The following is a 26777-nucleotide window of genomic DNA, read 5'->3' as shown; positions in this document are numbered from 1 at the left end:
TTTGAATCATGAAGATATTTAATATAATGTTTCCAAACACCTGTAGCCGTAATAAAAGACGAAAAAATTGTGAAGAATCAAGATGGCGGTCTTAAAGTGCCCTTGTTCGACCTTTGGCAATATCATTTTTAAGTAGATGCCAAGATCTCATTGGTTCCTAAGCATCAACTCATAGTACCTTCAACCTTATTGGCTCTTGCAACAAACATCCGAACATACAAAGTTACAAAGATACAAAGCCACAAAGATACATACGCTCACACCACTGACATATGAGCTATTTTTTCTAAATAGCTCCAAAATGGGGGACTACTCACAGTCTACCTTTTTACCGAAACGGCGGCCATATTGAATTAATTCGATTTAAAGAGTATTATATATAGGATGCCCAGGGGGTATGAGCTCATTTCGTTTGTATTTTCGAGCGCTTTTCGGGACATTTTTTCGTAAAGTTTTCTTAGAATAAGATTGTAATGGCAAAAAAGATCCTTGTACCGTGTTTGGATGTAATAATGATCGCCTTGTTCTAGTTTAGTATTAGAAATATAATCTTTCACAGTAAATTTCTCGGAAAAAAGGCGATCATTATTACGTCCAAACACGGCACAAAGATCGGTCATCCAGACCCTTAGAAAAGTGAGGGGGGGCGGGGGGGGCGGTCTCCCAAAAGTTTTTTCGGCCCTTCAGGCCTCAGTTTGGTCTAAAAATAAGGGGGGCAGCCCCCCCGGGCCCCTCCCCTGGATCCGCCACCGAATAAATTTTAGCATCCCTAGATTCATTGAGTCACAAGATCAAGAACAAGTTCGTGTTCATCAAACAAATACACCCTTTCGGTGACGAACATCAAAATTCGGCGATTGGCAAACACCTGCGCGACGTACACAATCAATCGGATAAAAATCTACGTGACCACTTTGCCATGCATCCAGAGGAAGTGCCGTGGAAAGCTGGATTGCTTAATCGACGAACTGCTTTTTATCAAAGAAAAGAAACCTAAACTGAACACCCAATCTGGCTCCATCAAAGCGAAACTGTGTACCTGATAATTAGCACCTTTTTAAAATACAATCACATGCAACTAAACTTTCGCACGCAACTCCCCGTGATATAATGAACTCACGGAATTTAAAAGAACCACACGAATGAAACGACATTCATTGCTATCGCTAATTGTTATTCTTTTAAGAATAATAATTGAAATTAATATGATTTAATTGATAAAACACTCCTGCTGAGCTTGGGCTGACTGTGGCTTCATAAGGTAGCCTCATTTTTCTCTCTCCCCGCCGCGTGTCGCCTTTTCTCGCGTGGGGTGATTTTCACGCACGCTCGCGTTTCGCCCGCTCTACTATCCTTGAGGAAAAATGGGGGACTACTCGTAGTCTAAAGGTCTGAAGCTTAAGGTCAGGCGTCAGCAACAGTCATCTAATCCCAGGTCCCTATCGAGTTCGTCGAAGATGGCTGCTCATACAGCGTTACATTTTTGATCGGAGGTATGTACTTACACTATATTTATTACTAGTGTTTCTAATCCCATGAGGGTTCGATAAGTTAGCTAAAACTTGGAAAACAGGGGCTTACGGTACCTGCTTTCCATAGCTTTTCTCCTTTCGATCCTTGTTAAAATTATGCTTTCCATTATTTCACTTTCGCCACTTCCTGGTTAGACATTTCCACAGCTGTAGATAGGCTTACGCTTATATTGCCATGACTATGAGTATAGTAGAACTTTTTGACTGCTAATTTAGCGCTCGTTCAAGTTCATAAATTGTCGTTTATAAATTATGATGCAGCTGTTAATCAAATGCTCATTGTATTCCATTTTGATAATATGCGCATTCTTCCCCTTGAGGGCTAATAATGACTTCGCCTCCTCACACGTTCCTTCACCCCAGAAAAAAGTGGATAAAATATATGTTTGTTTAAAGGTCCAAGGTACTAACACAGCAACCCCTTCAGAAATGACATTTTGGAGGGAGGGAGTAAGTACGGGGTAGGGGGTGTATTATTGAGTTTAATGGACCATTGTGCCAACCTGGTACCCAATGAAACATATGAATCCATTGTTCCGATCAAGAGCCAATAAGCCTGTGGTTAGCCCTGGTGGGTACTCTCCCAAGAAAAGTTTATAGGCTATGCTCGTCTCACAGAAAAAAATAACAGATTCCCATTTTTGGACGTTTTAGGGTATTTAAAGAATACCCACAAAAATCCCAAATTTGGAAGAGTGAGACAAGTCCCAATCAGGGAACTTGGTTGGGAATTCCCTGGTTGGGACTTGTCTCACTTTGCCAAATTTGGCATTTTTATGGGTATTCTTTGAATACCCTAAAATATCCAAAAATGGGAATCCGTTATTTTTTCCTGTGTCTTAAGTACCTTTTAGGGGGTAACATTTGTCCACTGGTACCATTTAGGTAGCTAAATTGCGTGTCATTAGAACTCTTGTAATACACTTTTTGGAAAGGCATAAAACCAAACAAAATGATGGCAACTGCTCAAATGATTTTTTGGTACCTGGTATAGGGTTACTGTATTAAAGAGGCATATTTTTGTGTCATAGATAGCCTGCAGTGCAGGCGTATTTTTGGTGGGCGAAACCTTGTTCGTGTTTGTAATATTGTTGTAGCCGCCATCTTTGATTTTATGACAGTGGAAGATTGAGGAGAGTAGAAATAGTAACCCCACTCCCTTTGACTCGCCCCATCTCCTCCACTCTTCGGGAAGTTTCAACATGGCACAAGCAAATTGCACGCTCAAAGAAAACGCCAGTACTGCAGGCTATGTCATAGAACAATGACATTAGTAACAAAATATGTAGAATGTAGTAAAAAAAGCAGATCACAAATACATTTGACTACCGATAATTCGATCCTTCAAGGGAAATAGAAAAAAGTTCGAGTTATTGGGAGTTCGAGTTATTGAGGGTAAAATGATATAGAAGACGATCTGAAGGGAAAATTATATAAATTGCTTCGAGTTAGCAGGAGGTTCGAGTTATAGAGGGTTTGAGTTACCGGGATTCGACTGTAAATAATTTGTAACCAATATTATTTTATTTTATTTTTTCCCCTTAAGCTAAACTATCCAGTACAATATGACAGCACTTTTCACGCCACTTAAACCTGTCGTGTTTCAAGGCAACAATAAAACAGACCATCATCCAGGTTTGGAACTATCAAGTTCTGTGGAATCTGTCATTGATTATGTTGACATTAAAGCCAAATTAAGTCAGCCATGTTGTGTGTTGATTTATGGTGAGCCTGGCTGTGGAAGAACAACACTTTTGCTTGAGATTGCTAATGCATTTCTTGCAAATGGACTCAGAAACTCGGAGATTCTTGGTGTAAGAGTAAGGCCAGGATGCAGTGTGGAGTCCCTGTGGAATTATCTGAGCGAGATTTCAAAGGACAAACAGGACAAAGATACTGCTTCATTACTCTCACAGTCAACTGCAAAGTTAAACAAGAAGTATAGTACAGCACAAAACTTTCTGTCCTCAAATTTCAAGCTTGTCTTAATTGATGATGTATATTCAGATGGTGGGATTGTGTGGTCACATCTTTCACAGATGTTACTAAAAGTGAATGCTGCTGCCATTGTGGTTTGTACTAAGAAAGATACCCCCTCCCTTCAATCAACACTGACAGAGCAGTCAGTTTTGTCCGTGGAATTAAAAGGTCTTTGCATGGATTCTTTTAAGAAGTATCTCAATAATAAGATTCTCTACTCAAGACTGAGTGAAGACCAGCAGTGGAAAATTTTCTCTATGTTGAATGGTAATGCAACCGCACTAAAGATTTTAGTTAACACTGTGAATGAATATAAACTTCCATCTCAAAGTCTTGAATGCATTATCCCTTCCTGGTCAGAAGATATGAAGACTGAGAAAGAAAATGACAGCTGCTCTACGCTGCTCCAGTTTGCATTTTCACACCTGGATGCTAGAGAGAAGCAAGTATTTGATCAACTAAGCCAGTTACGAGAGCCTCTTCCTGCAGTTAATTTCCCAGAAGAAGTGGAAAAACTCATAAGACTTGGGTTGGTGAATAAATCGACCTTTGATGTAAGAGACAATGTTGTTGAAGTCATCCATTCTGTTTCAGTGGCATCTTGTCTTCAGCAGACTTTATCACCTGCTGCTGACAATGATGTTCAAGTTCCTTTTAGTGCCTTTGATGCATGGCATTCACTTCTTTCTGAAAAACTTTGTCAGCTCATAACTGATGCTAAGGGAAATGCCTGGCCATTTGTCCCTGAAAAGTGGTAAGTCATCATGCATTATAATAATTAGAAAGTGAATAATTTATTCTTTTTACTATTTGCTTCTAGGTGTCTAATGAATTTTTGTTGAGAAATATGTGATATGAGATCTTTCACTGATGAGAGGACAATGATAGTTGTTGTCTTGTTATAATTGTACCTGCAGGAAGTATAAGGCTTCTGTACTCAGGCTACTGTTATGATTCAGTGCAACTATGAGTTTACTGTAAGCATCCCCATTCCATGATATGTGTGGTAGCAGAGGTGGACATACACCACATCAGTGGGGGCAGATTTAATTTCACCTCCTGTTCTTAAAGAGCAGTGTGGGTTCTTCAGTGTTTTGAGTCTGTCTACACTTTTTCATGATAGAGAGATGAAGGAAATTAGGCCAATGGTTTAGTATCACTGCCTAAATTATAAGATCTAAATTGTAGCAGCATAACCATTAGAACCTGGTAAGTAGTCTGACTAAGGGTTAAAATGTTGCTAAATGTAATTTAGGCTAAAGTTAAACATGAAGCAATGCTGTCGAACAGTTTTCTCCCAAGGGTTGGTTTGTGGAGTGGCCAGGGCTTGCATGAAGGGGCTGACATGTGTTTACAGCTTGGCTTTAGATGTCAAGTGTTTCTGCATTTGTTTCTCACTACTGGGCAATTCTCGCTGATTTTACTCCCACTCTGCCCATGGCAGTATGTGGTAAATGTTTTAGTTTCCACTGATTTTCAGTGTGATGGTGCCTGGTGGTTGCCGCTCACAGGGTTGTCATGGATACCCTACATGTTCGGCTCCACTTGTTTCGTGGCTCTGCCTTGATCAGGCCCCATTTCCCAAACTCATCTATTGTTGATGGGTTTAAATCTGGGCTTCCTGCTCAAAAATGTTAACATAATGCTAAAAGTACCCACTGGCATATTGCTTGTAATGAATGTGTTGTTTTCCTTTTATGAATAGGCAGTATATTTCAAACGTTGGAGCTGAAGAGAGGTACAACATTAAAGAATTGATAAATGCTAAGAATGCTGTTGTGCCTCTTCTCACCGAACAGGACATCTTGGAGGTTGGTAATATGCTATAAAAGAATTAGATTGTTGTTATTATTACCTGATGTTTACACAATGATTGGCAGGGGGAGGGGGCAGTGTTGAAGCCTCAGATAATGACGTCCAGCTATAGCTGCCAGATAGACCACCGTCACATATTATTATTATTATTATTATTATTATTATTATTATTATTATTATTATTATTGTTATTATTATTATTTCTTCCTCAATGTGCACTGGCTGATCTCATACCAATTTATTTGCTAAGGGAGCGAGTCATAACCCATAACCAAAGGCCCCGTAGAGTTCACCTCCTTACTCTTATTATATAATATTATATTATGATCAGTAGCACAGTTCTGATGTACAAAGGTGTAACATTGGCCTAAAATAAAAATTTTTAAAAAAAATACAGTAGGTGTTTCAAGGAACTCTAAAAAGCAATAAAAAATGATAATATTGCAAAAAAATGCCACCTCAATAATTTTTGAGGACATTTTCTGCTATTTTTCTATTACCCATGATGCATTGCGACCACGCCCTTTCGCACAAAATATATTTCATCTTCATTCTTCTCAGGCAATTTTTAAGCAGAAATTTCAGTTTAAAGCTACAAATGTATTTACAACAAAAAAACACATGTTAATTGTAAGAAAGTCAAAGAGATGCCAACATTTGCTCGTGTTCATTCAATGGAACTTGAAATATTTGCCGTCTCTTTCCCTTTGATTGCAAGGCACCACAAATATAACGTACAGTTCCTGGAAGCACTGCTGCCACCTTTTCATCAAGTTTATATGTCTGATCAATCATGTTTTCCCTAAGAAAGAATTTTTCTTGAAGAACAAAGACCGTCCACGGTCCACACTTGGCTTCTTGACTTTTCTTTCGGGCTTCCAGTATTTTTTGAATAAATTTCCTTCTATTTTTTTTTTATAATGAGCTCTTCTTTTCTCTTGCTTTTCCTTTTCTTTTTTGTTCTCACCACTGCTGAATCCGAGAAACTCCAGAATCCATACTTCTGATTGTATTTGACTGTTTTGTGCTCACGCGTGCGATATGAAATGCGTATCAAGAACGCACGTGCTATGAAGATATTTCCCGCTCATTTCCTGAGCTTATGCAATATTTTTCTTCCTAATATGGAAGTCTAAGACAATGCAAATTTATTGAGTAAACAGTGAGTCATTTTCAGTGTATTTTAGAGCGAACGAAACAGTACAAGCGGTTGCTGTGTCGAGCTAGATTCTGCGTGAAATTCGATCGCTTACTCTTCACGGAGGAAAATAACTCTCTTGGTGTTTAGAACAAACTCAAATCTCAATATTTTCGTCGGGTTTTGGCCTTCTCGACTGGTTTTGGTATCAAAATTTAGCGTGACATTTGAGCATTTTGCTCCTGTCAACTTTGATACAATCCAGAACACAGAGCGCAGACAGGACGGCACGAAAGGTCAACGACCGAACATTCTGCTTGCCGTATCACACCGCTTCCCGAATGTTTAGAACGCAGAAAAAAGTTAATAATTCCGCAAGAATTCATTCACACAACAAGAGACTACAGGAAAGTTAAAATCAACTTATGAGCATTGTGTCTGGATGAAAAATTGTTTTGTGAGTCAAGAAATATGAATGATACATGACATTGAAAATGTTTGGTCTCTTCCAAGTCTTGAGCGTGACGCATCAAATCGCGAGTGGTTTGGTCAGTTTTGACGAAAATCGAATGGGAATTTTGAGATTTTAGTTTGAGTTATAACTAACAATAAGAATATTCTTTACACATAAAAGTTTTGAGGACAGTAAAAGAAATAGAAGTTAGCGAAAACAGGTTAAAAGTGAAGGACGACTATACGCGCGTGTTACGTGACGCCATGTTTTTACGGCAACCTTCACAACTCAGTGCGGATTTAATTTTTTATGGTAGAACATAATTCCCCAACCTTTATCAGAAAATAATCTTTAATATACCTCTGATAATCGAGGAAAGTCTCAAATGCATTCAATAATTGTGCGCCGAGATATTGAAATATATTTTATGCAGAGCAGTGAATTTTCCTTGTGATCATGACAACCGTGCTACTGATCTATTATATTATTATTGTTATTCAAATAATTTTTTTTTAAATGAAATGAATTTTTTTCTAATTAAAACTAAGTGTATTTTTTTAAGCAAAAGGAATTGTAAATAGTGTCTTGATGGAATAGTTTTTTTAAGTGAATTAATTGTAAATAGGATTTTAATAGTTAGCGTTGTTATCAATAAAATATGTTCATTATTATTATGATTATTATTCTCATCATGATCATTATCATTATGGAAGGGTCAAGCAGGACTTCCCTAGACTCAGCAGCTATAGATACTTTATTATTGGGATGTACATAGTAATTTTCTTTTTTTAGTTTATAGACAGTTGTTTACATTTGCTCTGTTGAAAACCACCGGACCACCAAGAAGTCTTTTTTAACTATAGTTATTCTAAATTTGTATTTAATTTTCAACTTGAGAAGATTTTAATAAAGTATGTTTTTTTGTTGTTATTATTATTATTATTATCATTATCATTATCATTATTATTATTATTATTATTATTATTATTATTATTATTATTATTATTATTATTATTATTATTATTATTATTATTATTAACTAACCTCCACAGCACATATTAAATTACAGTTGACTCTCCATTAGATGAGCACAATAAGAGAGCAGCACTACAAGCATTAATTAGTGTCCCATCAGAACTTGAGCATCAACTCAGTGGTGCTGCATGAACCGGTTTTCATATATTTTTTTGTCAATTCCTTTAACTTTTAAGGAGTGCTTGTTTCATGCACTGAAACAGAAGAAGTATAACGTTGTTGCAGCCCTTGTGTTTGTCATGGACAGATTTACTTATTGGCAAGGAAGCTCCCATACAACTCTACAGCTTGTTGATTATCTGAAGGCTAATAGTCCTGACACACCAATTGCACCTCAACTGCTCATCAGAAAAGTTAGAATTATGAAAAACGCTGGAGATCTGCAAGGTAATTATCAAATGTACTAACGCAAGAAATGGAAAAAGTTTCTTTTTCTTGCGCTGCGTTTGCAGTTCACACGTGTGAACCGAGGCAACGCAAACGCAAATGCAAAAAAGGGATTTTTTTTTTAAAAAAAAACAGGTTCCATCGCTTCCATGCCACCACGGCGCAGTGAAGTTCAAGAACGGACCTCTGGAGCATGGGTAATCAAAACCCGACAAGAGATTTGATGTCTTAACCTGCGAGTAAGCTCTCCATTTGAGGGAGTCGCGGGGTTAGTAACACAAGAGTAGCACGCCAAAGGAGAAGCGATTGCGAGGGGCGCGTTCTCTTGTGGTTGGCTTCGCTAGCAGGCTATCTTTGTCTTTGAACTATTAAATGAGTGTCAGAAGGATAAATTAAATGCATAAATCAGATACTGGTCATTGTTTAGGTCTAAGCCTGATGCCATGGGCTTGCGTTTGCGTTTGCATTTGCGTTGATGTAGTTCACACGTGTATCTTGCTTTTCCCTTTGCATTTGCGTCGCACGTGTGACCCAGGCTAAAATGGGCTTTAAGCATCAGTAACAAGGATGATCAACAATTCGTTATACTTTAGGTGCGGAACAAGCCCTTGATGATCTTCTTATTCAGAAGAGCCATGTTGGTGGGTGGATTTACAAGCATAAGCATGACCATCAGCTTGTAAGTGCTGTTTGTATTCAGATCAAAGGTGATATACAGTACAATCTCGGACAGTGGGCACAAGGAGCAAAGCTTTTAATAGATTCGCTGATCTTATTCAGGTGAAGAAAACACTCTTGCTCTTTCATTAAACTTCCGTAAATGACCGCTTGTATAAGCCCCCCTGTTATAGGCCCGTCTACCTGTAACCAAACAAGTACATCTGATTATAAGACCTCGAATTTAAGCCCCCCCCCCCCCCCCCCACCCACCTATGTATTGAAATGAATTCGATTTATTAACACGTTTTGACAAAATTCAAAACGCACATTAATCAGCACTACTAGAGTGTATTTTGAAGCGCTTTTTCTATTCTGGTTTAAAGCCCCTCCGTTTATAAGCCTCCCTAAAACCGCCTTATGAAGATGCATATAAGCCTGCGGCTTAAAAGCGGCAGTTTACGGTTTTCACCATTTTCAACGATACCATGAGCGCTTACCATTTGTACGGAAATTTCGGAGAAAAATTTCCGTCAAATGGTACTGGTATTTTTTTTGGCACCGAAAACAGGAACGAGATTGAGTTGTACCATTTACAAAATACCGGTAAACTTTCCGCTTTCCCTCGACTTAAAGCCTGGCACTGGTAATCCAAACAAATGGTACAGAAAATTTCGGTCGTTTCGGTAAAAACGGGAAAAAGGTAATACCTCGAAAGGTATTACTTTTTTTCCGGAAAATTTCCACCACGATGAACCGTTCCAGTTGAATTCTCCCCGGAATTTCCGGGTTTTCCATACAGATGGTAAGCACTCCATAATTCACCTGGTTGACCCCCAAAATTTTGCATAATCATTGCCTTCGATTTGTCTTGGGACGACTGTAATACCTAGGAGAAATTGGAAACAATGGTTATGTAAAATTTTGAGAGGTATACAAGGTGCATTATGGTCTCTGTGTTCATTCATTTTATTTTTGTTTCCTTTTTAACCAGTACGCTTCCTATACCTGATACCAAAGGGATCTCTTCAAGCCTGTCTATTCTAGCCAAATGCCTTCAGCAAATGACTTTGACTGAGTACTTCCCTTTAGCTCAGATGTATGGCCTTTCAGCGTCGCATCCTCTACTGCAGTCGTACTACTGTTCGTACGAGGCTGCTTTCAGATCCCAGTATACACCGTTATTTTACGCTAGACACAAGGTAAGTGATTTACACAAATCCAATAGACCTCTTTAGCTTGTATTAATGGGAACCAAAGAAAAGGTGTACATAAGAAAAGAGTTTTACTCCCAAGGATTTGTTTGAAAAACCAACATGGCCGTCATATTTTTTTTTATAATTTCTTTTAGCCCTGTAATAATTTGACAATTAATTTTGCTTTACTCTGTTAATGTCCCTTGTTAAAGTGTTTTTTGTTTTGTTTTGTTTTTGTAGTATTGTAAATGTAATTATTTAATGTGATTATCAATAAACATATTTAAAAAAAAAAACATGGCCGTCATAATGCTTGGAACACCATATGGTTGCCACGTCATTATGTGAAAACCGGCGCTCCATTTTCCCTATGAAGTCTCAAGGGAATTTGCTCCGTTGTCTTTTCAAAAATTATTCGCACATACGCTCAAGGATAAGACGAAATTTGAAAAAAACAAACAGTTCTCAAGAGTATTAACACATGACTTCATTGAGAATACAAAACATAGAAGCTAAAGAGGTCCATTCACCTGTGTAAGAGCTCACTGTGTTTCAGTGGATAATTTTGATGGTGACTGGTCAAAAAACTTGGTAAGAGGGCCAAAAAGAACTAATTAGTTGGAGTTCAATAAGGCCGTGTCGTTTGTGACCGCTTCTTTCTGAGTTCATTTACCGTGGAAAGTACCCACAGAAACCTCAAATAGCTACCGGTGAAGCAGCCAATCAGAAGGGCGGCATGCCCCGTTAACGACGCACAGCAAGCGCGAGTCCCGCGGGAAACAAACTTGAGCGTGACCGCGTTTACTTTTGTGTATATAAAACACTGTGAGAGGTATAATGCGAGATAAAAACCTCGGAAATTGCTTTTTCCGATGGTGTGGGTAACCAAGACTATTATGATCAGAATAATAAGCAGCTCTTTTTGTTTCCGTTAAGGGCCAGGCAGCTGAAGTCATGTTGCTCTACTCGCAACTGATTCCAGACAAAGTTCAACGGCAAGCACATTTAAATATCTCCATTGAAGATTTTAAAGACAGCATTCAAGCACACATGGACTTGCAGTCATTGAAAAGCCGCGAAGAATTCTTTGTGTTTACATGTGCAGTGTACAAATTAGGTCTTGCGTATCTAGAAATGTCGACTCAGGACAGCATTGGACGAGCGCAGCACCTCGACAGAATCTCCAAATTGCTGTATGAACATTACTGTTCATTCGCTGGAGTTATACTTTTAGACCAAAAGATCACCAGTTTGATCGCACACTGCCTTGAGTATTTAAAACTGAGCCAGTTTATTGATGGAAATGTTAATCAAACTGAAGGACTGCCGTTTGTGCGTGAACAGGTTAAGTCAAGTTGTTCCCTAACGAAGTCTGTCAAGCCCAACGCAACCCGTGAAGAAGGAGAAGCTACAAAACCCTGGAAAATACCCGAAACAGACTGCCCAGTAACCTCAGTAATAGACGGAGTCAATGTAGATAATGAGGAATTTAGTTTTGCAAGCCACGAGGATGTTTTGAAAAGGCGAAGCATGGGACGATCAGTGACAGACAATTTAAGTGAGACAAGGGAACACATGACCGCTGACATCATGTCTGCTTACTCAGGAAAACCGCAACCGGAGAAGAATGCAAGTGAAAATGGAAAAACTGTCGACCGGGAATGTGACACCAAGGACAGTAAATCTGTTGTCATGGAAACTGTAGATCGTAGTGTTATCACTCAGGATTTAGAGCAAGGGACAGTACCTCTACTATTTGATGGATTCTTGCCTTCTAAAGTGCTCGATATTCAACCTCAACTTCAAGCTTTACAGCTAGATTCAAGCCAGAGAGTTCAAGGTCAGTAAAAATTTAGTGACAGCATGACATTTTCACTTTCACGGCTTACGAAAACCTTGAACATAAAATATATCATCAGTCCAGTTAAATCTCTTGACAAGTTCTCACCCTGTCTATGTCAAGTGTCACACAACGTCAAAGACAGTGAAATGTCTAAAACTGGACTAGAAAACCGCACCTGGGTGAATCCATCAAATTTTTGTGAGGGGGTCCAAAGGCTTTCATATTTTAACTACCAGATGAATGTTGCATGCAATAATTATGCAAGAGCAGTTGGTCAGTGAGTAACAAAGTAAAAACAAACCTCTGTTCTGATGGTTTCATTGACGAAGCGTAGTTTGTATGCCCAGACCCCACTCTTGAATCCACCACTTCTGTGAGAGGCAACAGTTAGAGAGAGCGACAGTTGTGGAATTGGGTTAGGTAACAAAACCCTCAAACAGTAGAAGAAGTAGTAATTAGTTTTTGGCTTGCTGATGTGTCCTTATCTCCAACTTCCTTTGCCCATGACACAATCGACTTCTATTAATTCCCGATTTTCCTTACTTAATTTGACACTAATTGCAGGAGATGGAAGTTAGAAAGTTAAGATCACCTGTACTTCGGCACATTTGACACCAGGGGTATCTGAAATTTGTGATTCAGTATTTGCTTCAATCTCTTGGGCATAGTTTGTATTTTAAGATTTAAACAAAGAAATATATAATCCCAGGGCGGCCCTTTCCCTGCATGCCATTGAGTTCGTTACTTAGAGGGGGTTTGTAAATTTTACGCTTGCACCCGGGGGGGGGGGGGTACTCCCTTACATAAGCTATATCGGTATGTGCCGCCCCATCGGGTAGGGTTTTTGCGCCGTTTTGGTCTGAAAACGGGTATACACTTTGCTCATTTTGGTCTGGAATCAGGTATGGTTTACTTTTTGAGGGAACCACGGGACTGTATGAACGTCTTGATCGTTTCAATTCCAAATGAGTAAGAAAGAAAGAAAAATATGCAAATTCGAAATGGATTTGAAGAATTTTTTTTGTTTGCACTTTGATTTAAGTAATGATGACATAATTTCTGCCTAAAGGCCAGATGTGAAAACGGGTATGGATTTTAGAGGTCTGGTCTGAAAAGGGGTGTGGAAAATTACATTTTTGGTCTGAAATCGGCGTTCTGGGTGGCACACCCCCTCCAAGAATTCCCAGGAGTACTCCCCACCCCCCCGGGGGGGGGGGGGGGGGGCTTGCAGCACTAAAAAAATACGCGACAGTGGAAATTCATCCTTAGCCTCGTTTTGAAGTAGATGCGTAGGAAATAGCCTATTTTCCTCCAGTTAAACGAGAACCGAAAACAACTTCATATTTTGCTAAATGAGGGTAGCTGCTCTAAGTATCGCTAATGTTGCATAGTCTGCTGTGCTTAATGCCCAGTATTCCTTAATGGAGTTTCTTTACTAAGCTGTTTATTGTTCAAACTCTCACGTTGATTTTCCGTGATTAAAGGTGCCGTTGTGTGGAGATTCGACTCCACACGTAACGAATGGAGAGGAGAAAACACTTTGGCTTTCGTAGGAAATGTACTGGAATTGGAGGAGGGCAAGGAAGGAGCTCAGAGGAATGCTTTCATGGTGGAGTTTATCAATCAAGATGATCCCTTTGCAAAGTAAGTGTAAAATAACTGATTGTGTAATACCAATGTCTTTTGATGTCAGGTCTCATTATTCCCTTTAGCACGGATCGACCCTTAAAGTGGTTTTGTCTATTGATGGTGCATCTCGTACTCGTCCTTGTTCGCTATAGAAGTTGACAAAGTACTCAAGAGTGCTTCGTGTCAAACAAACTCCCAAACATCTTATTAAACCATATCAAACATCAGGCTAACTGAACAAGGTTTCAAACACTACAATTGCAATCCATTTCAGCCTTCTTCAAGTTTGTTTATTCGTGTCTCCTTTTGTATTAACTGTTATTTATTCCTGTTTAATGTTTTAAGAGGTTATTTTCATGTTTCCTGACTCAGTTTGGTGACAAATCCCACCTTTCGAATTTTGATAAATTTCGTTACACACCTCCTTTTACTGGTAGGACGAAGGTATTTACCTGTAAGAAAATCGTTACGATGTAGTGTCGGGCGTTTTTTCGGAGCACGCACGGGGTGGGGGTACCTCGTGGATGGGTCAACGACTCTACTGTTTCAGCTTGATCGCAGCTTCTATTCTCCCCAGTCCTCCTTTGCCTTTCGTGGTTAAGATATCACGGAGTTAAAGATGTCACAACGGCGGCGGCAGCTACTTTGTCAAATGTAGACGAACATCCCTGAAATCGAATTCTTAAGAAAAAAAAAGTTCAAAGAGAGAACGAGAAATTCGTCGTAATTTGTTTATGCTTTTTCCCAATGAAGGTTTCACGGGAATTTTCTTTTCATAAATTATGCGCGCATGTGCACTGGAATAAGACGAAGTTTGAACGGAGCAGCTCCTTAAAGTATTATCACATGATCTTCATTGAGAAAACAAAACATACAAGCTTTAAGAGCCTATTTTACGTCTTAGGCTATATTCACACGCCATGAAAACATCCGGCAAGGCATGAACAGTAACGGCCCGGAGCAGCACGAAACGTTCACATACATCGAACATCGTGCCAGCGCGGTTGGCCGAGAATGTTTGCTGCACGTCACTTAATTTGCGCCCTTACTCTTGAATTGGAAAAAAAAAACATCTGCTTTTGAGTTTTCCTACTAATGCGTGAATTCTTCGTTTGCGGAACTCATAAAGATTAAAGTAGTATTTATTCTGAGACAAGGAATGTTTAGATAGCAAAATTTCCCTAGATCGGTAATGTTTTCAACCCACATAAGAGCCTTCCTGGCCTTCAGCTAAGTACACTACGGCTAGCCATGATCTACTGCGTATTCATTATAACATTAATTGCTTATCTTGTAGGTACGTAGCCAAATGTTATAAGAAGACCAAGAATATACAGCAGTATCAACAAGACGTGATATGTCAGATGACAGCTCGTTACTATGCAACGCTTTTCAATCAACAGCTCTACCAGGCGGGTAAGCATCAATTTCTTTCGTTAAAATCCAGCAATGATTTTTTCAATATTTCTAAGTTAAAATAAAATTTCTTGTTACCCAATCGAATGCCGTTGGTTTTGGTATCTCTGTGAGCGGAGGGAGGAGGAAAAACTTTTGCGTCCACATGTAAGTAGTATAGGGCGCACCGAATTTATACCCCTTTTTGCGGGAGAATCTTATCATCCTGGGAGGAAATACATTAACGTCATAGCCTTTTGTCTTTATCTCATGAATAAAATGTGGTGGAATCTCATCACAGAGGTTAAGCATCACGTTTACGTCAAACGGCAAACGCGATGTTGTAGCACCTGACCAATGATATAAGGTCATGTGCTACTTTAGAATGGTTTAACCGGTTTGACAGGTTTTCTAGTTATTTTAAGATCGATGAAGGTTTAAGATCAGTATTTATTTGTTGATTCATATTGTCGAAAGAATAAGCTCTTACTCGCCTGTTCTATTTCCTGCCGCTTTCATTGTCCGACAATTTGTTCCAGTTCCGATTCACTGATTCTTTGTTCGCAGATCGTGCATTTTTAATTAGGACGAAGTCAAACTATCTCTTTCTACCACGAAAAACAATTTTGCCCTTTCCCTCTTCCTCCGCTTCCACCACCACCACCACCACATTTCTAAACTAAAAGCGCCAATGAAAATGCAAACTAAGAAGAATCTCAACTGCGTATGAGGTTGTGCGAAATACCAATCTCTAAATTTTCAATTTCTAAAATCTTTGTATTGTAGATTTAAACGTCGGTCACATCCAGTTCCTACCTGTAGTCTTGCTGCAGTTGATTAACGAGGATGGTTCTTTAAGCGGTGTGTACAATGTCGAACCGTACATGGCAGGAGAGTTTGTCAAACTCACCAATAATTTAAACTTTGTAAGAAGAGTAGGCCCAGTGTCTGACCTCGTCCTGGCATTTGGTCATTTCTCCTACCAGGCTTCCAACGAGCTGTTGGTTATCGTCGACATTCAAGGTTGGACGCCATCAGCAGAGAATCAATCTCGTTGTACATTCCTCACTGATCCGCAGATCCATTCTGTGGTTTACAAATGCTTTGGTACAGGCAATCTGCGTCAAAATGGTTTTGACGGGTTTTGGCGTAATATGCACCCAGAATGTAACGAAATCTGTAAAAAGCTACAGTTGGTCAGGCCAAACGCTAAAAAGTGATATTGAACTTTAGAGTCCATGTTTTCCCATTTTTTGATAATTTGTACACCAGTCTTTGTAAGGTGTTGCCGTTTTGAGAGATAAAAGGTAAAATTCTATTGAAATAATGAATAATATTTTCTAGAGACCTGAAGAATAAGGAAACCTTTTATCAAAATTCTGGAATTAAGAATTCTTCTTTGAGAAAAAGATAGACTGCGAAACAGCCTCAGAGGCGTGTGAGGCGAGTAAAAAAAATTTTTTTTTTCTCTTCCTCTCCCAAGTCTTACACCTTGTTTTCATTCTCGTTCGGAGATTAGTGTTTGACTGCTCCTGCATCCTTGACCCACGCAAAAATACGGGTTGTTTTGCGGTCTATGAACCAGGTAGTGATTTATTTTTATTTATTTTAGTTTCTTTAGAAAGTTGAAGTTAAACAGTAAAAATATTAGTTTTACAAGCTTTTAGTCGGTGGAACCCGGCTAAAGCGATAGCTAGCAGAAAGTGATAATATATTATAAGGATATTTTAACATTATGTCGACTTTGAAAGCAATTAAGAAGGAAACAAAAGAGCAATAGTCAAAGAAAAATCAGTGCGCGAAGTTTAATAGTGACATGGTAGTAGAGGCGCACAACTGTAACTAGCAGAGTGATTTTCAAGTTCACTGTTTTTAAAGGTCTTTTAATAGTCTGCACATTGATCAGAACTGATCAGAAGATCAGAATCAGAAGATGTGTAGGTACAATTAAAACATCTTCCCTCTAAGCGAAAGTGTCAGAATGTCGGGGGCACCTCAGTAGGTGTTCCATGGTTTGTAACCCAGTACCACGTTGACAAATGATGTCATAAGAGTTATTTCCCCTTCGCAGAGCCGGAGTAGCACCTCGTCACAGCTAAAACCATCTGGGGCTCTCCTCTATGCCTCTTGTAGTAGGATGAAAACGTTAACTCGTTAAATTGGCATACCACCTATAAAAAGAGGCTTTGACAACTGTAAACTGCGGATATAAAATTGTTTTCGAGACAAAGAATACTTCAATAAATAGAAGGAATTACTTGCCAAAATATTAATGATTTTAATCTTTTCTCTGCAACTCTTAAGTACAGGAATTCACTTCAAAATTGTAGTACTAAAATAAAATAGCTTGTGAATCATTAATATTCTTTTTCTTTTCGTGTAGCAGTGTTCTGTAGATCACTTGCGTTATAAATAGCTATACTTCCTTTTTTTCTTTGTCTTCACCGTACCTATGTGTGACGTAACTAGCCAATGAAATCATGTCTGTTTGACCAGTGACTTTTGAGTCAGCGTACCAAAAACTTGATTACGTTGGCATCGGGGAACCCAACGAATTTTTTCTTTCAGAAAATAACAGTTCGAAACAGCAAATATTGCCTAAAAGTTTCCGAAGCTCGGCTAAACCTTTCAGGATAACCGTTCGCCATCTCTTGGACACATTCGGAGTATTTCTATTTTAACTTATTTACGATTTTCTCGGATGAGACGAAAAAGCCCCCTAAAACTTTCGAGACGACCAAACCTTCCCAAGATATCCGAACAGATAAACATATTTTTAAGGCAGCCCCAAATTAACCATAAAAGCTTTTAAAGCATAAAGAAAATGATTAGAGACAATTCTTACGTATTTGGAAACATTTTGATCGTTGGGTGCCCTGGAGCAATAGAAGTCTAAAATAATGACGTTCCTTTTCTCCAGAGTAATCACATCACAATCTATTTACTATGTCCTGTTATTTCTGTTGTAACTTTTCATATAATTTAACTGTTCCTCAATAAATATCTATACAATCACATAGACTTTTCCTTGTAAAGAGCTAATGAGAAGTTTCAATACGAAACAGTTACACCTGTCCTGGAAGTTGACTTCTTTGTAGAACAGGGACGACGACGACAGACAACGGCAACCAGAGCAGCAAAAAAGAGCAGGATAATGAAAACAACCATTTTCCACGTGCATCACGCTGTTTTGTTTATTTCCTTGCCGTCGTTGCACAAACACGACGTGAAAATTTCACGTTTTGTAGAGGACGTGAATACAAGGCAACGATTTTCTTTTCTTTTTTAAAAACTTAGATACAGTTTATTAGATATCAACTCCAGAAAAATTACTAACATTTGGCAAATCGAACGACATGGAATAAAAACGACGGATTTTGAAGCAGCATGAATTCGCTTTTTGTGAGACGTTTCCCACTGTCGTCGCCGTCAGTAGGGAGTTTAAGATACCTCAACGGCGAAGGCCACGAAAACGTCGCTTAAAGAGTGAATTTGCGTTCTTTCAATCTCTTTCGCGATTACTCCAACTCATTTACTTTGTCAAACGCAAACGATTTCTTTTTGAGCCGAATTCCTAAGAACCATATTCATAGCTGTCGCTAGCCTGCGTAGCAGGCGTCGAAAGGGGTAGGGGATAGGGGATAGGGAGGAAGGAAAAAAGGGGAGGGGGATTGAATTGAATTGAATTCAGAGTTAACTGTTACCATGCTTGGCGCTTCATGACTAGTTGCGAGGTCTATGTAACCCTCCCCCACCCCCTGCCATCTCCCCGTCCCTCCCCGTCATCACGGGCAGTTTTTACTCTTCTCAGTTTTTGCTCACCATGTGAAATCAAGATAGCGGCCTCTCAAGCTTTACGATTGACCTCGGAAATCACATGGAAATCCTGATCACTTGGAAATCTCTCTCTAAGACGGACCTCTTCGGGAATTCCCCTTTTTGCGCCTGCCACGCAGGCTAAGCTGTCGCTTGTTACGTCCTCCATAAAACGTGAAATTAGGCCTTTTCCCGTCGTAGTCGTGCAGTGACGACAAAGAAATGTACAAAAAAGCGTGATGAACGTGCAGAGTTGTTGTTTTGCCTATTCAACCGATCGCTTTTTTGACGTCCTCGTTGTGGTTGCCGTCGTGGCATCTCAAAGTCCCCATTGCTTAATTGCCCTAATTATGGTTTGATCTAGAGATCTTGGTGGCCTCGATGAGTAAAAAAAAAGAACACAGCAAAGAGTTCTTACATTATTGAAAAAATATAACTTATGACACCACATACTTAAACAATATTAAACCGCACTACTTTCTTTGATCTTAAAGCCTTAACAAAGTCTATTAGTTTTGTCCTTACGGGTTTATGACGTCTTGACGTCTAATCTGGATTGCACAAGCGTCCACTCTTTATAAGTCTGTATATTCTTTGTCTTGCTTGCTAACATGTACTACGTCTTAGCTACAAAAATATGCAGAGAACACCACCATGGTCAAACGTTTTTGCATAATGAGCAGGGGCGGATCCAGGATTTTTTTTAGGAGGGGTTGCACTCGTCTCTTGCTCTACTTAAACATCAATAAACCGCAAAGTTTTTTTTTTTTTTTTGCAGAATACCAGTTGTATTAGAAAACCGCAGGTCATCTTCGGGGGGGGGGGGGGGGGGGGGGGGGTTGCGCACCCCGTGCACCCTCCCCCTATACTCTCCCCCTATATCCGCCCCTGATGAGATTTTACTTACTCTGAAGTATAAAACACTGGCAAAGATGTTTTAAATTATACGATAATGTGTTTTCATTTTTCGTTAGGTAAAAAGATGAGTTTCTGTTTCCGTTAAGAAAATTAGAAGCGATTGCTAAATCGCCTGCTGCCGAGTACATCTCGCCAGCAGTCTGAGGATCCTTGTCCAGTCCATACCCCCTTTGTTGATACAGGCGAGCTTGAGCAGCAGTCAGTGCATAGTTAGGATCGGTGTGTAGCGGATGTGGATCGCCATCCTCATCCACTATATCGATAGCTCTCTGATACCACTTGGCTGCCTCCAGCCAGCTACGTTCCCTGAAACACAAAATCATAATCACGCGTTTCAGGTTTGTTAAAGCGCTCCCACAAGGAACCAAAGTTTTGGGCTATCTAAATAACAGATAACAATTCATAAAGACGTCTGAACCCGAACTCGCTAGCTGTCGATATCTAAAATCAGATGGAAATCTTCAGTTAACTCTCTCTGACTGTGATGACTCCTTCATAAGACGGACACCTAGAGTTGGTCCCTCCTTTCTTCAGTCCTTGTGTTTGACTATCTACAACGCGGACACCTCTATAAGACAGACACCCAGTCTCGGTCCCGAAGAGGTCCGTCTTAGAGAGAGATTTCCAAGTGATCAGGATTTCCATATGATTTCCGAGGTCAATCGTAAAGTTTGAGAGGCCGCTATCTTGATTTCACATGGTGAGCAAAAACTGAGAAGAGTAAAAACTGCCCGTGATGACGGGGAGGGAAGGGGAGATGGCAGGGGGTGGGGGAGGGTTACATAGACCTCGCAACTAGTCATGAAGCGCCAAGCATGGTAACAGTTAACTCTGAGTCTAAAACGGCCACTCCTAGGACAAGCAGTATGTGTCCGTCTGGCCTGTTCCGCTGAATTGAGAAAGAGCGAACGCGAAAAAAAAAAAACAGAAGGAAACTAGGAAGAGGAAGGGCGGCCTTCCTTTTTCCTTTTTCCCGTCGCGCCAACTTTTCGCGTGCCTTTAACTTTCTCGTCTTCCCCACTATCTGAGAGCCTGGAACACGCTAGTGTCCATCTTAACAAGGTACCTGGTTTTTAGAGAACCAAGAGAAATGACTGAGCAACGCCAGAGACAAAACTCTAGATATCCATCTGGAGGTGTCCGTTAAAAGCACATTACCCCTGGGACCCCAATCCGTTTCCAGTTTCGTAGGCTTTCGCCATGTAAACCATGGCCTGTCTGTCTCCCAGTGTTGCTGCTTTTGGCATGTACTCTACTCCTCGGTTTGTTAGTTCGTCAGATTCCTGAAAAACGACACAAGCAGATCTTTTACACAAAAAGGACCAGTTTTAAAAGTTCCCGAATTTTTACCTTTGACATTTTTGGAAAAAAAGTGGAACTGAAAATGTACCATGGGAAAGAACTGCTCAGTAGTATTCGTTTAAGTGGTCACACTATACGATTCCATCCACAGACTCACACTATACGATTCCATCCACAGACTCAAAGTTAGAACAACTTGTACAGCATGTAATAAACAGTACCACAAGAAAGTACTGTACAGTACCTTTTATTCGAACGGTCACATTGTACGATTTCACCCACAGACTCAATTATTAGAACCACTCAGTTATAGCATAATAAACAGTACGATAGGAACGTAGACTACTCAGTAGCTTTCATGTGAATGGTCACACTTTAGGATTTCATCCACACACTCAAATGTGAGAACCATCTTGTACAGATCCGAATAATAAACAGTACCACAGGTTGGGCTTTTATTTGAATGGTCACAATACATAAACAGAACCAGTGAAAGAGTTATGTTAATCACCTGCACAGCGACTGCAGCTAGCTGTAAATGTGGTGGTGGGGGGTACTGATTCGCGGGTTTTACAGGCCCGAGACCATACATGTGTCACAAAAAAATCATTTTAAAATTCAAATCCATTGTAATGCGGACAACAAATAACTTATTCAGAAAAGTACATAATTGTACACATTTTAAGTGGTGATTTACTGAGTTTGAACGAAAATGTAATATTTTGGAGATTTTCCTTTATTTTCAATATTTTGAACCGGTTTTCGTTCGATGAAAAAATGGCAAATTTCAAAGCCCAAAATCGTCGACTGGTACCTCGATTTCAGTAAAGAGTCTTATACCACGTTAAAGAGCGTTATCTCTTCTTTCGAAATCTGTTTTGACATGGGCAACTTGAAAGTAAATTTGGGGGGCCGAAAAAAAACAAGAAGTACTTTTCTGAAATTTGAGCTTTCTAGACTTAGCGGGCCGATGCTAAAAACTCAGAAAAATGCAATAAGAAATCAGTTTGAGTAACAGTGGTTTAACGTTATCAGCTATCAGAAACCACCACGTGTTTATCGAGCGATCTGATAAAATTTGAAGCCGTTTTCAAGAAAAGCAGAGTTTAGCCATCGTCTGCTACCAAACACAGGGACCGGAGAGGGGGAGGGGCTGGTAGGGCTATAGCCCTACCACTTTTTTGCTGGCATATATTTTCTAGGGCTCCAGTTGACATGGAAAACGTTCTCGTGGAATTATTGGACTTTTCCCTTAAAGGTGGACGGTGAGAGCCAGTTGTTTTCGACTAATTCTTGAGAACTATGCAGTTCTTATGGAAGAGTGGGATGTTTGCTTGTCCGAACGATTACAACCCGATGTGCTTGTCCGAACGATTATAACCCGATGTGCGTGCAAGGATAATAGGATGTAAGACCTAAAAGGAACGATTTGACTTTTTCTTTGGTTCGCATTTTGGAGGGCAGCTTCATTCCCACACCTATAATCTATCTTAGGATCTTCAGGGTACTAAGGCGGCTGCTGTCAGTGGACAAGGCCTGGCACTGGCAAATCTAACAAAGGAGACGCTCACAAAAATGCCCAGTGATCAGAGCTTTGACCATTTCTATGCTAATATTTCCCGCAAGAGCGAAGGCCTGCTCGGTAAACCAACGCTTCCAAGAAAGCGATGCACTTCGGCCAGACTGGAGGTTGGTGCTGGCACGCCAAGCTACCCCCAAACTGCCAAAGATCACTTTAGAAGGGTCTATTATGAGGCTACTGATCTTATCGTCAGTGCTATCTTTCAGGAAAGCTTCAGCTCCTACGCCCAGATGGACACCCTCTTGGTTAAAGCTGCTAATGGTGACGACTATGAGGCAGAGTTCAAGTTTCTTGAAGCATCATATAGAGAAGAGGTTGATACAGGCTCGCAACCCGGGCATGCAACTAAGTACTTTGGAAGTTATGTTATAGGAGAAGATAGCATGTTTTGACAGCATGTGTCAAACTTTCCAAAACCAGAAGAGAAGCTAATTCAGGATAGAGCCCAAACTATCTGTAAGCTGCCTCCTGTAAATCTTGCAACCAGCGTTGCTGGCGAGCGTTCATTCTCATCTGCACGGCATCTAAAGACGTGGCTTCTATCCAGGATGTAGACTACGAGTAGTCCCCCATTTTTCCTCAGGGATAGTAGAGCGAGCGAAATGCGAGCGCGCTGAAAATCACCCCACGCGAGAAAAGGCGACACGCGGCGGGGAGAGAGAAAAATGAGGGACTACAGACAAAGCCCAAGCTTTTGACCCTTCACGGCCGACTGATTTCGGAGTGTGAAGTTCGTATCCCCTTCCAAATCAATTAAGCGCATCCAATGGGATTCCTTCCCTAATTGAGCTGTCATTGCTCTTGTCATCGGTAGACTGCGGGGGATTCTTATTGCAAGCGAAAGAAAACCCAGATAATAATTTTCTTCACGGCTGAGATTATGTCGAGTGTTGATATCGGCTGGCGCGTTTTTGACAGATGTTGACAGATTTCCATGGAAGAGCCAGTCAGAGTTTTGCGTTGTGAGAGCAACGCATTAGTTCAAAAGCTTGGGCTTTGTCTGTAGTCCCTCATTTTTCTCTCTCCCCGCCGCGTGTCGCCTTTTCTCGCGTGGGTTGATTTTCACGCGCGCTCGCGTTTTGCTCGCTCTACTATCCCTGAGGAAAAATGGGGGACCACTCGTAGTCTATCCAGGATGGGTGACCTAGCAGTGCTAAATGGTCACAAGCGTAGAACAAATAGTGTCTCTATAACTACACAGGAGTTTGTTTTCCGCAATAAGAATCGCAAGAGAAGGTTCGGCACTTCGGGCAACTTCAAAAAGTAGCAACCTCAGGAGGTTTATGAACATATTGGCTATATTGGATAGTATAACACGTGTGGACGTTTTTGTTATATTTATTGAGGTGGTAAATAAGATGGCGCGCAAATGCAAGATAAATGGCGAAACACCGACCTGAATGTTTCTTTATATTGGCCAGAGTTTTTAGCCCTACCACCTTAAAATGGTCTCCGCGGTCCCTGAAACGCACGAGTAACGTAAGGTTGTCAAAGGACAATTAGACTTTAGTGGACAGAACAATGCCTATAAGTGTATGTTTCATACCTTAGCATGGGCTTTCCTGGATATTGGAAAAAAAAACATCAAGGACAGCGTCGACAAGAGCATCTTCGGCTGCTTTCAAACGACGCACATTGCGTTACTTTTCACAGATTGACCGCTTACCACCTGTTTTTGGGCTCGCATTTCGACCGAACGCTTACCTCGTGTGGCGCGCGGCACGGATCTGAACTCTTCTTCACAAGACATTGAACTGAATTTATCGGAAATATGCCACACCACCAAAAACAACACGAGCTTTTGTCGGGTATTTGTCGTTTTTTCTACCAAAAGTTCGGGTAAGCAGATTCATGCAAAAACCATTTGGCTCAAAAAATGTGTTTAAAAGCCCACCCTGGATTTGAAGCAAAAAGTGTTTCCCCGAAATAAGCTAAAACATACCCAATTCACGCAGTGAATAAATGGATGATTATCGAAGGATCATCGAATTCTTGCCTAACCTGAGGGATTTGCCAATTTCCCCGGCGATATGTAGGATTAGGGGTACGATGGACTCGAACTCCGAAGAGAGACACCTTATACTACTTTTTAAAGGTGTCACTAGTTTAGGCAAGCATGCACGTGTCTTACGTGGGACGTGAACCTCCCGTACAATTGGCACGTTTCATTTGAAGTAAGACGCTACTTAACTATGACGCGTCCTAGATAATACGCTAGCTGAGGCGAAGAAAACTCGAATAAATGAACTTTGGCGTCTTTGGCGTCTCTTAGAACGCATGTGCCATCGTTTACGACCGTGCAGGTGTGGTCTTCTGTGCAACATATAAACAAACAAAATTGATTAAAAACCCCCCCAACCCCCATAAACTCCGTCGTTTTTGAAAAAATCCGGTAAAGCTCTGAAAGTCTCGAAAAGAAATCCGCATTCAGTTGTAGCTAAGCAGCAGTCTTCCTTGTGTTTTTCGACTTGCTTTTATCCTCGATGAATTCCTGCTCACTGTCTGTCAATCTTCTTCTCCTGATTTTCACAATTTTTGTCAGTGTGTAGAAAATAAAATCGTGATTTCTTTTATTGCAGTAAATAAGAGTATTCGTGGGTAGAAATAAGACTCTCATCAAACGTTTAACTTAATGTTGCCTCTGTGGTAGATCCTCTTAAATGCTGATGAATTTTTTCAAACTCGCGCCATGTTGGATTAATAGTATTATTACTGACAATTTCACTCAAAAATATGTCATTTTTCAGATTAATAGAATTAATTTAAGTCCTTGTCCTTTCTTTTTCTTGTTTTTTAAAACTGCCACAAACTGGGTCTGTCGGACGACACTCAGCGAAGAAAAAAAGTGGGATGGCTATTTAATATAGGTACTAAGCTCCCTCAGAGTATAAAAGTACAAAGGACAGGATCGAGCGTATACTGAGTAACTAAATGATAAAAATTTGATCAAAATTTATAAAGGCCAAGACTCTAAGCGCTGTCTGATAACGAAGCGGTAAACAAGAAGTGCTGCTTCTCATTTAATAGAGATGTGGAATACTGGGTAGACCACATCCTGAACTCCCACGAAAACCGCAAGAGACGAGCGCTCAGAGCTAAGGAGATTAAACAGAGGCATAGCTACTTGTACGCACGGTTTGTACGGTTCGCACGTGCGTATCCGAAAAAGTTGAGAAGAAAAAATAAAATGAAATAAATATAACTAAAAAAAATGGGTTTCCAGAGAAGCGACGACATTAACTGGAGAACCGAATCTTGGATGATTTATTTATATAGCAAGGTTGATGATGGTGTCGCCTGTTCTCGCGTGGGGTAATTTTCACGCGCGCTCGCGTTTCGCTCGCTCTACTATCCCTGAGGAAAAATGGGGGACTACTCGTAGTCTACCCCCGCAGACATTCTTAGGCGTGCGTCACGCGTTCCTTCCCCACGTGGGGAAACGTAAAGGCAACTTAACTTGAAATGTTGAGATTTGGGGTGGGGGTGGGGGGAAGACGATGTAGAAAAAGTCTACCGAACCTCTAGAGTCTTAAGAAACGTCCTTATCATCTGTCCGGGGTCGTACTTTCAAGGAAGAGCTGAGCAAGAATCATTCGTAACCAAATGAAAACTTCTCGTAGCTTACAGCGAAAAAAAGAGTGACAACAGTGGTAAGCGGTCGTTCTGTGAAATGTAACGCAATCTTTGCAGTTTGTGATCTTTCGGCGCTTGGATTTAAAACGTTGCTGTTGGTATGTTCTCCCGTGCGCATGGATACTTCAGGCCCGTAACCAGGGGGGGGGGGGGGGGGTGCATGGGGTGCGTTCGCACCCCCCCCCCCCCGAACAGGCCCTAAAGGTCCGCATTTTGATACTCAATATCCAAGTTAAGGAGTGCAGTCGGTTAAACTAAAGTTTCAAACTTAACAGTGATATTTAAACAAAATCAAAGAATGGAAAAAGCAGTAGTGTATTCACTAGGAAAATAAAACCAGCTCCACTCTAATAGCCTGAGCCATTCAGAACATTTCAATGAGCGCACAGATGTCCGAGCTTATCTAAATGAATAACGAAATTAACGTGCGCACGCTTTGCACGGGAGTTTACGACGAGCGAGCCA

At 40.4% G+C, this 26777-nt stretch overlaps 1 protein-coding gene across 1 annotated transcript; it reads left to right on the top strand.

Annotated features, from left to right (window-relative positions):
- The first annotated feature begins 3082 nt into the window (after positions 1 to 3082).
- Positions 3083 to 16329, top strand: LOC140942315 (uncharacterized). The gene is made up of 9 exons (XM_073391269.1): positions 3083 to 4266; positions 5218 to 5323; positions 8131 to 8341; positions 8935 to 9121; positions 9993 to 10200; positions 11131 to 12034; positions 13522 to 13681; positions 14964 to 15082; positions 15848 to 16329. The coding sequence occupies exons 1-9, from the start codon at positions 3098 to 3100 to the stop codon at positions 16279 to 16281; spliced, it is 3498 nt and encodes a 1165-aa protein (XP_073247370.1). The 5' UTR covers positions 3083 to 3097; the 3' UTR covers positions 16282 to 16329.
- Positions 16330 to 26777: the final 10448 nt, after the last annotated feature.

Source organism: Porites lutea, chromosome 6, assembly GCF_958299795.1.
Source record: "Porites lutea chromosome 6, jaPorLute2.1, whole genome shotgun sequence".
Taxonomy (NCBI): Eukaryota; Metazoa; Cnidaria; class Anthozoa; order Scleractinia; family Poritidae; genus Porites; species Porites lutea.
The sequence above is the reverse complement of the archived record's forward strand: the minus strand, read 5'-3'. Positions and strand labels throughout refer to the sequence as shown.

What these genes read in the sequence shown, in the direction of transcription:
- LOC140942315 (XM_073391269.1), top strand. Translation starts at nt 3,098, where the DNA reads ATGACAGCACTTTTCACGCCACTTAAACCTGTCGTGTTTCAAGGCAAC. An exon ending in AAACGCTGGAGATCTGCAAG is followed by an intron (nt 8,342 to 8,934) that starts GTAATTATCAAA and finishes GTTATACTTTAG; the next exon opens with GTGCGGAACAAGCCCTTGAT. An exon ending in TCAACAGCTCTACCAGGCGG is followed by an intron (nt 15,083 to 15,847) that starts GTAAGCATCAAT and finishes TTTGTATTGTAG; the next exon opens with ATTTAAACGTCGGTCACATC.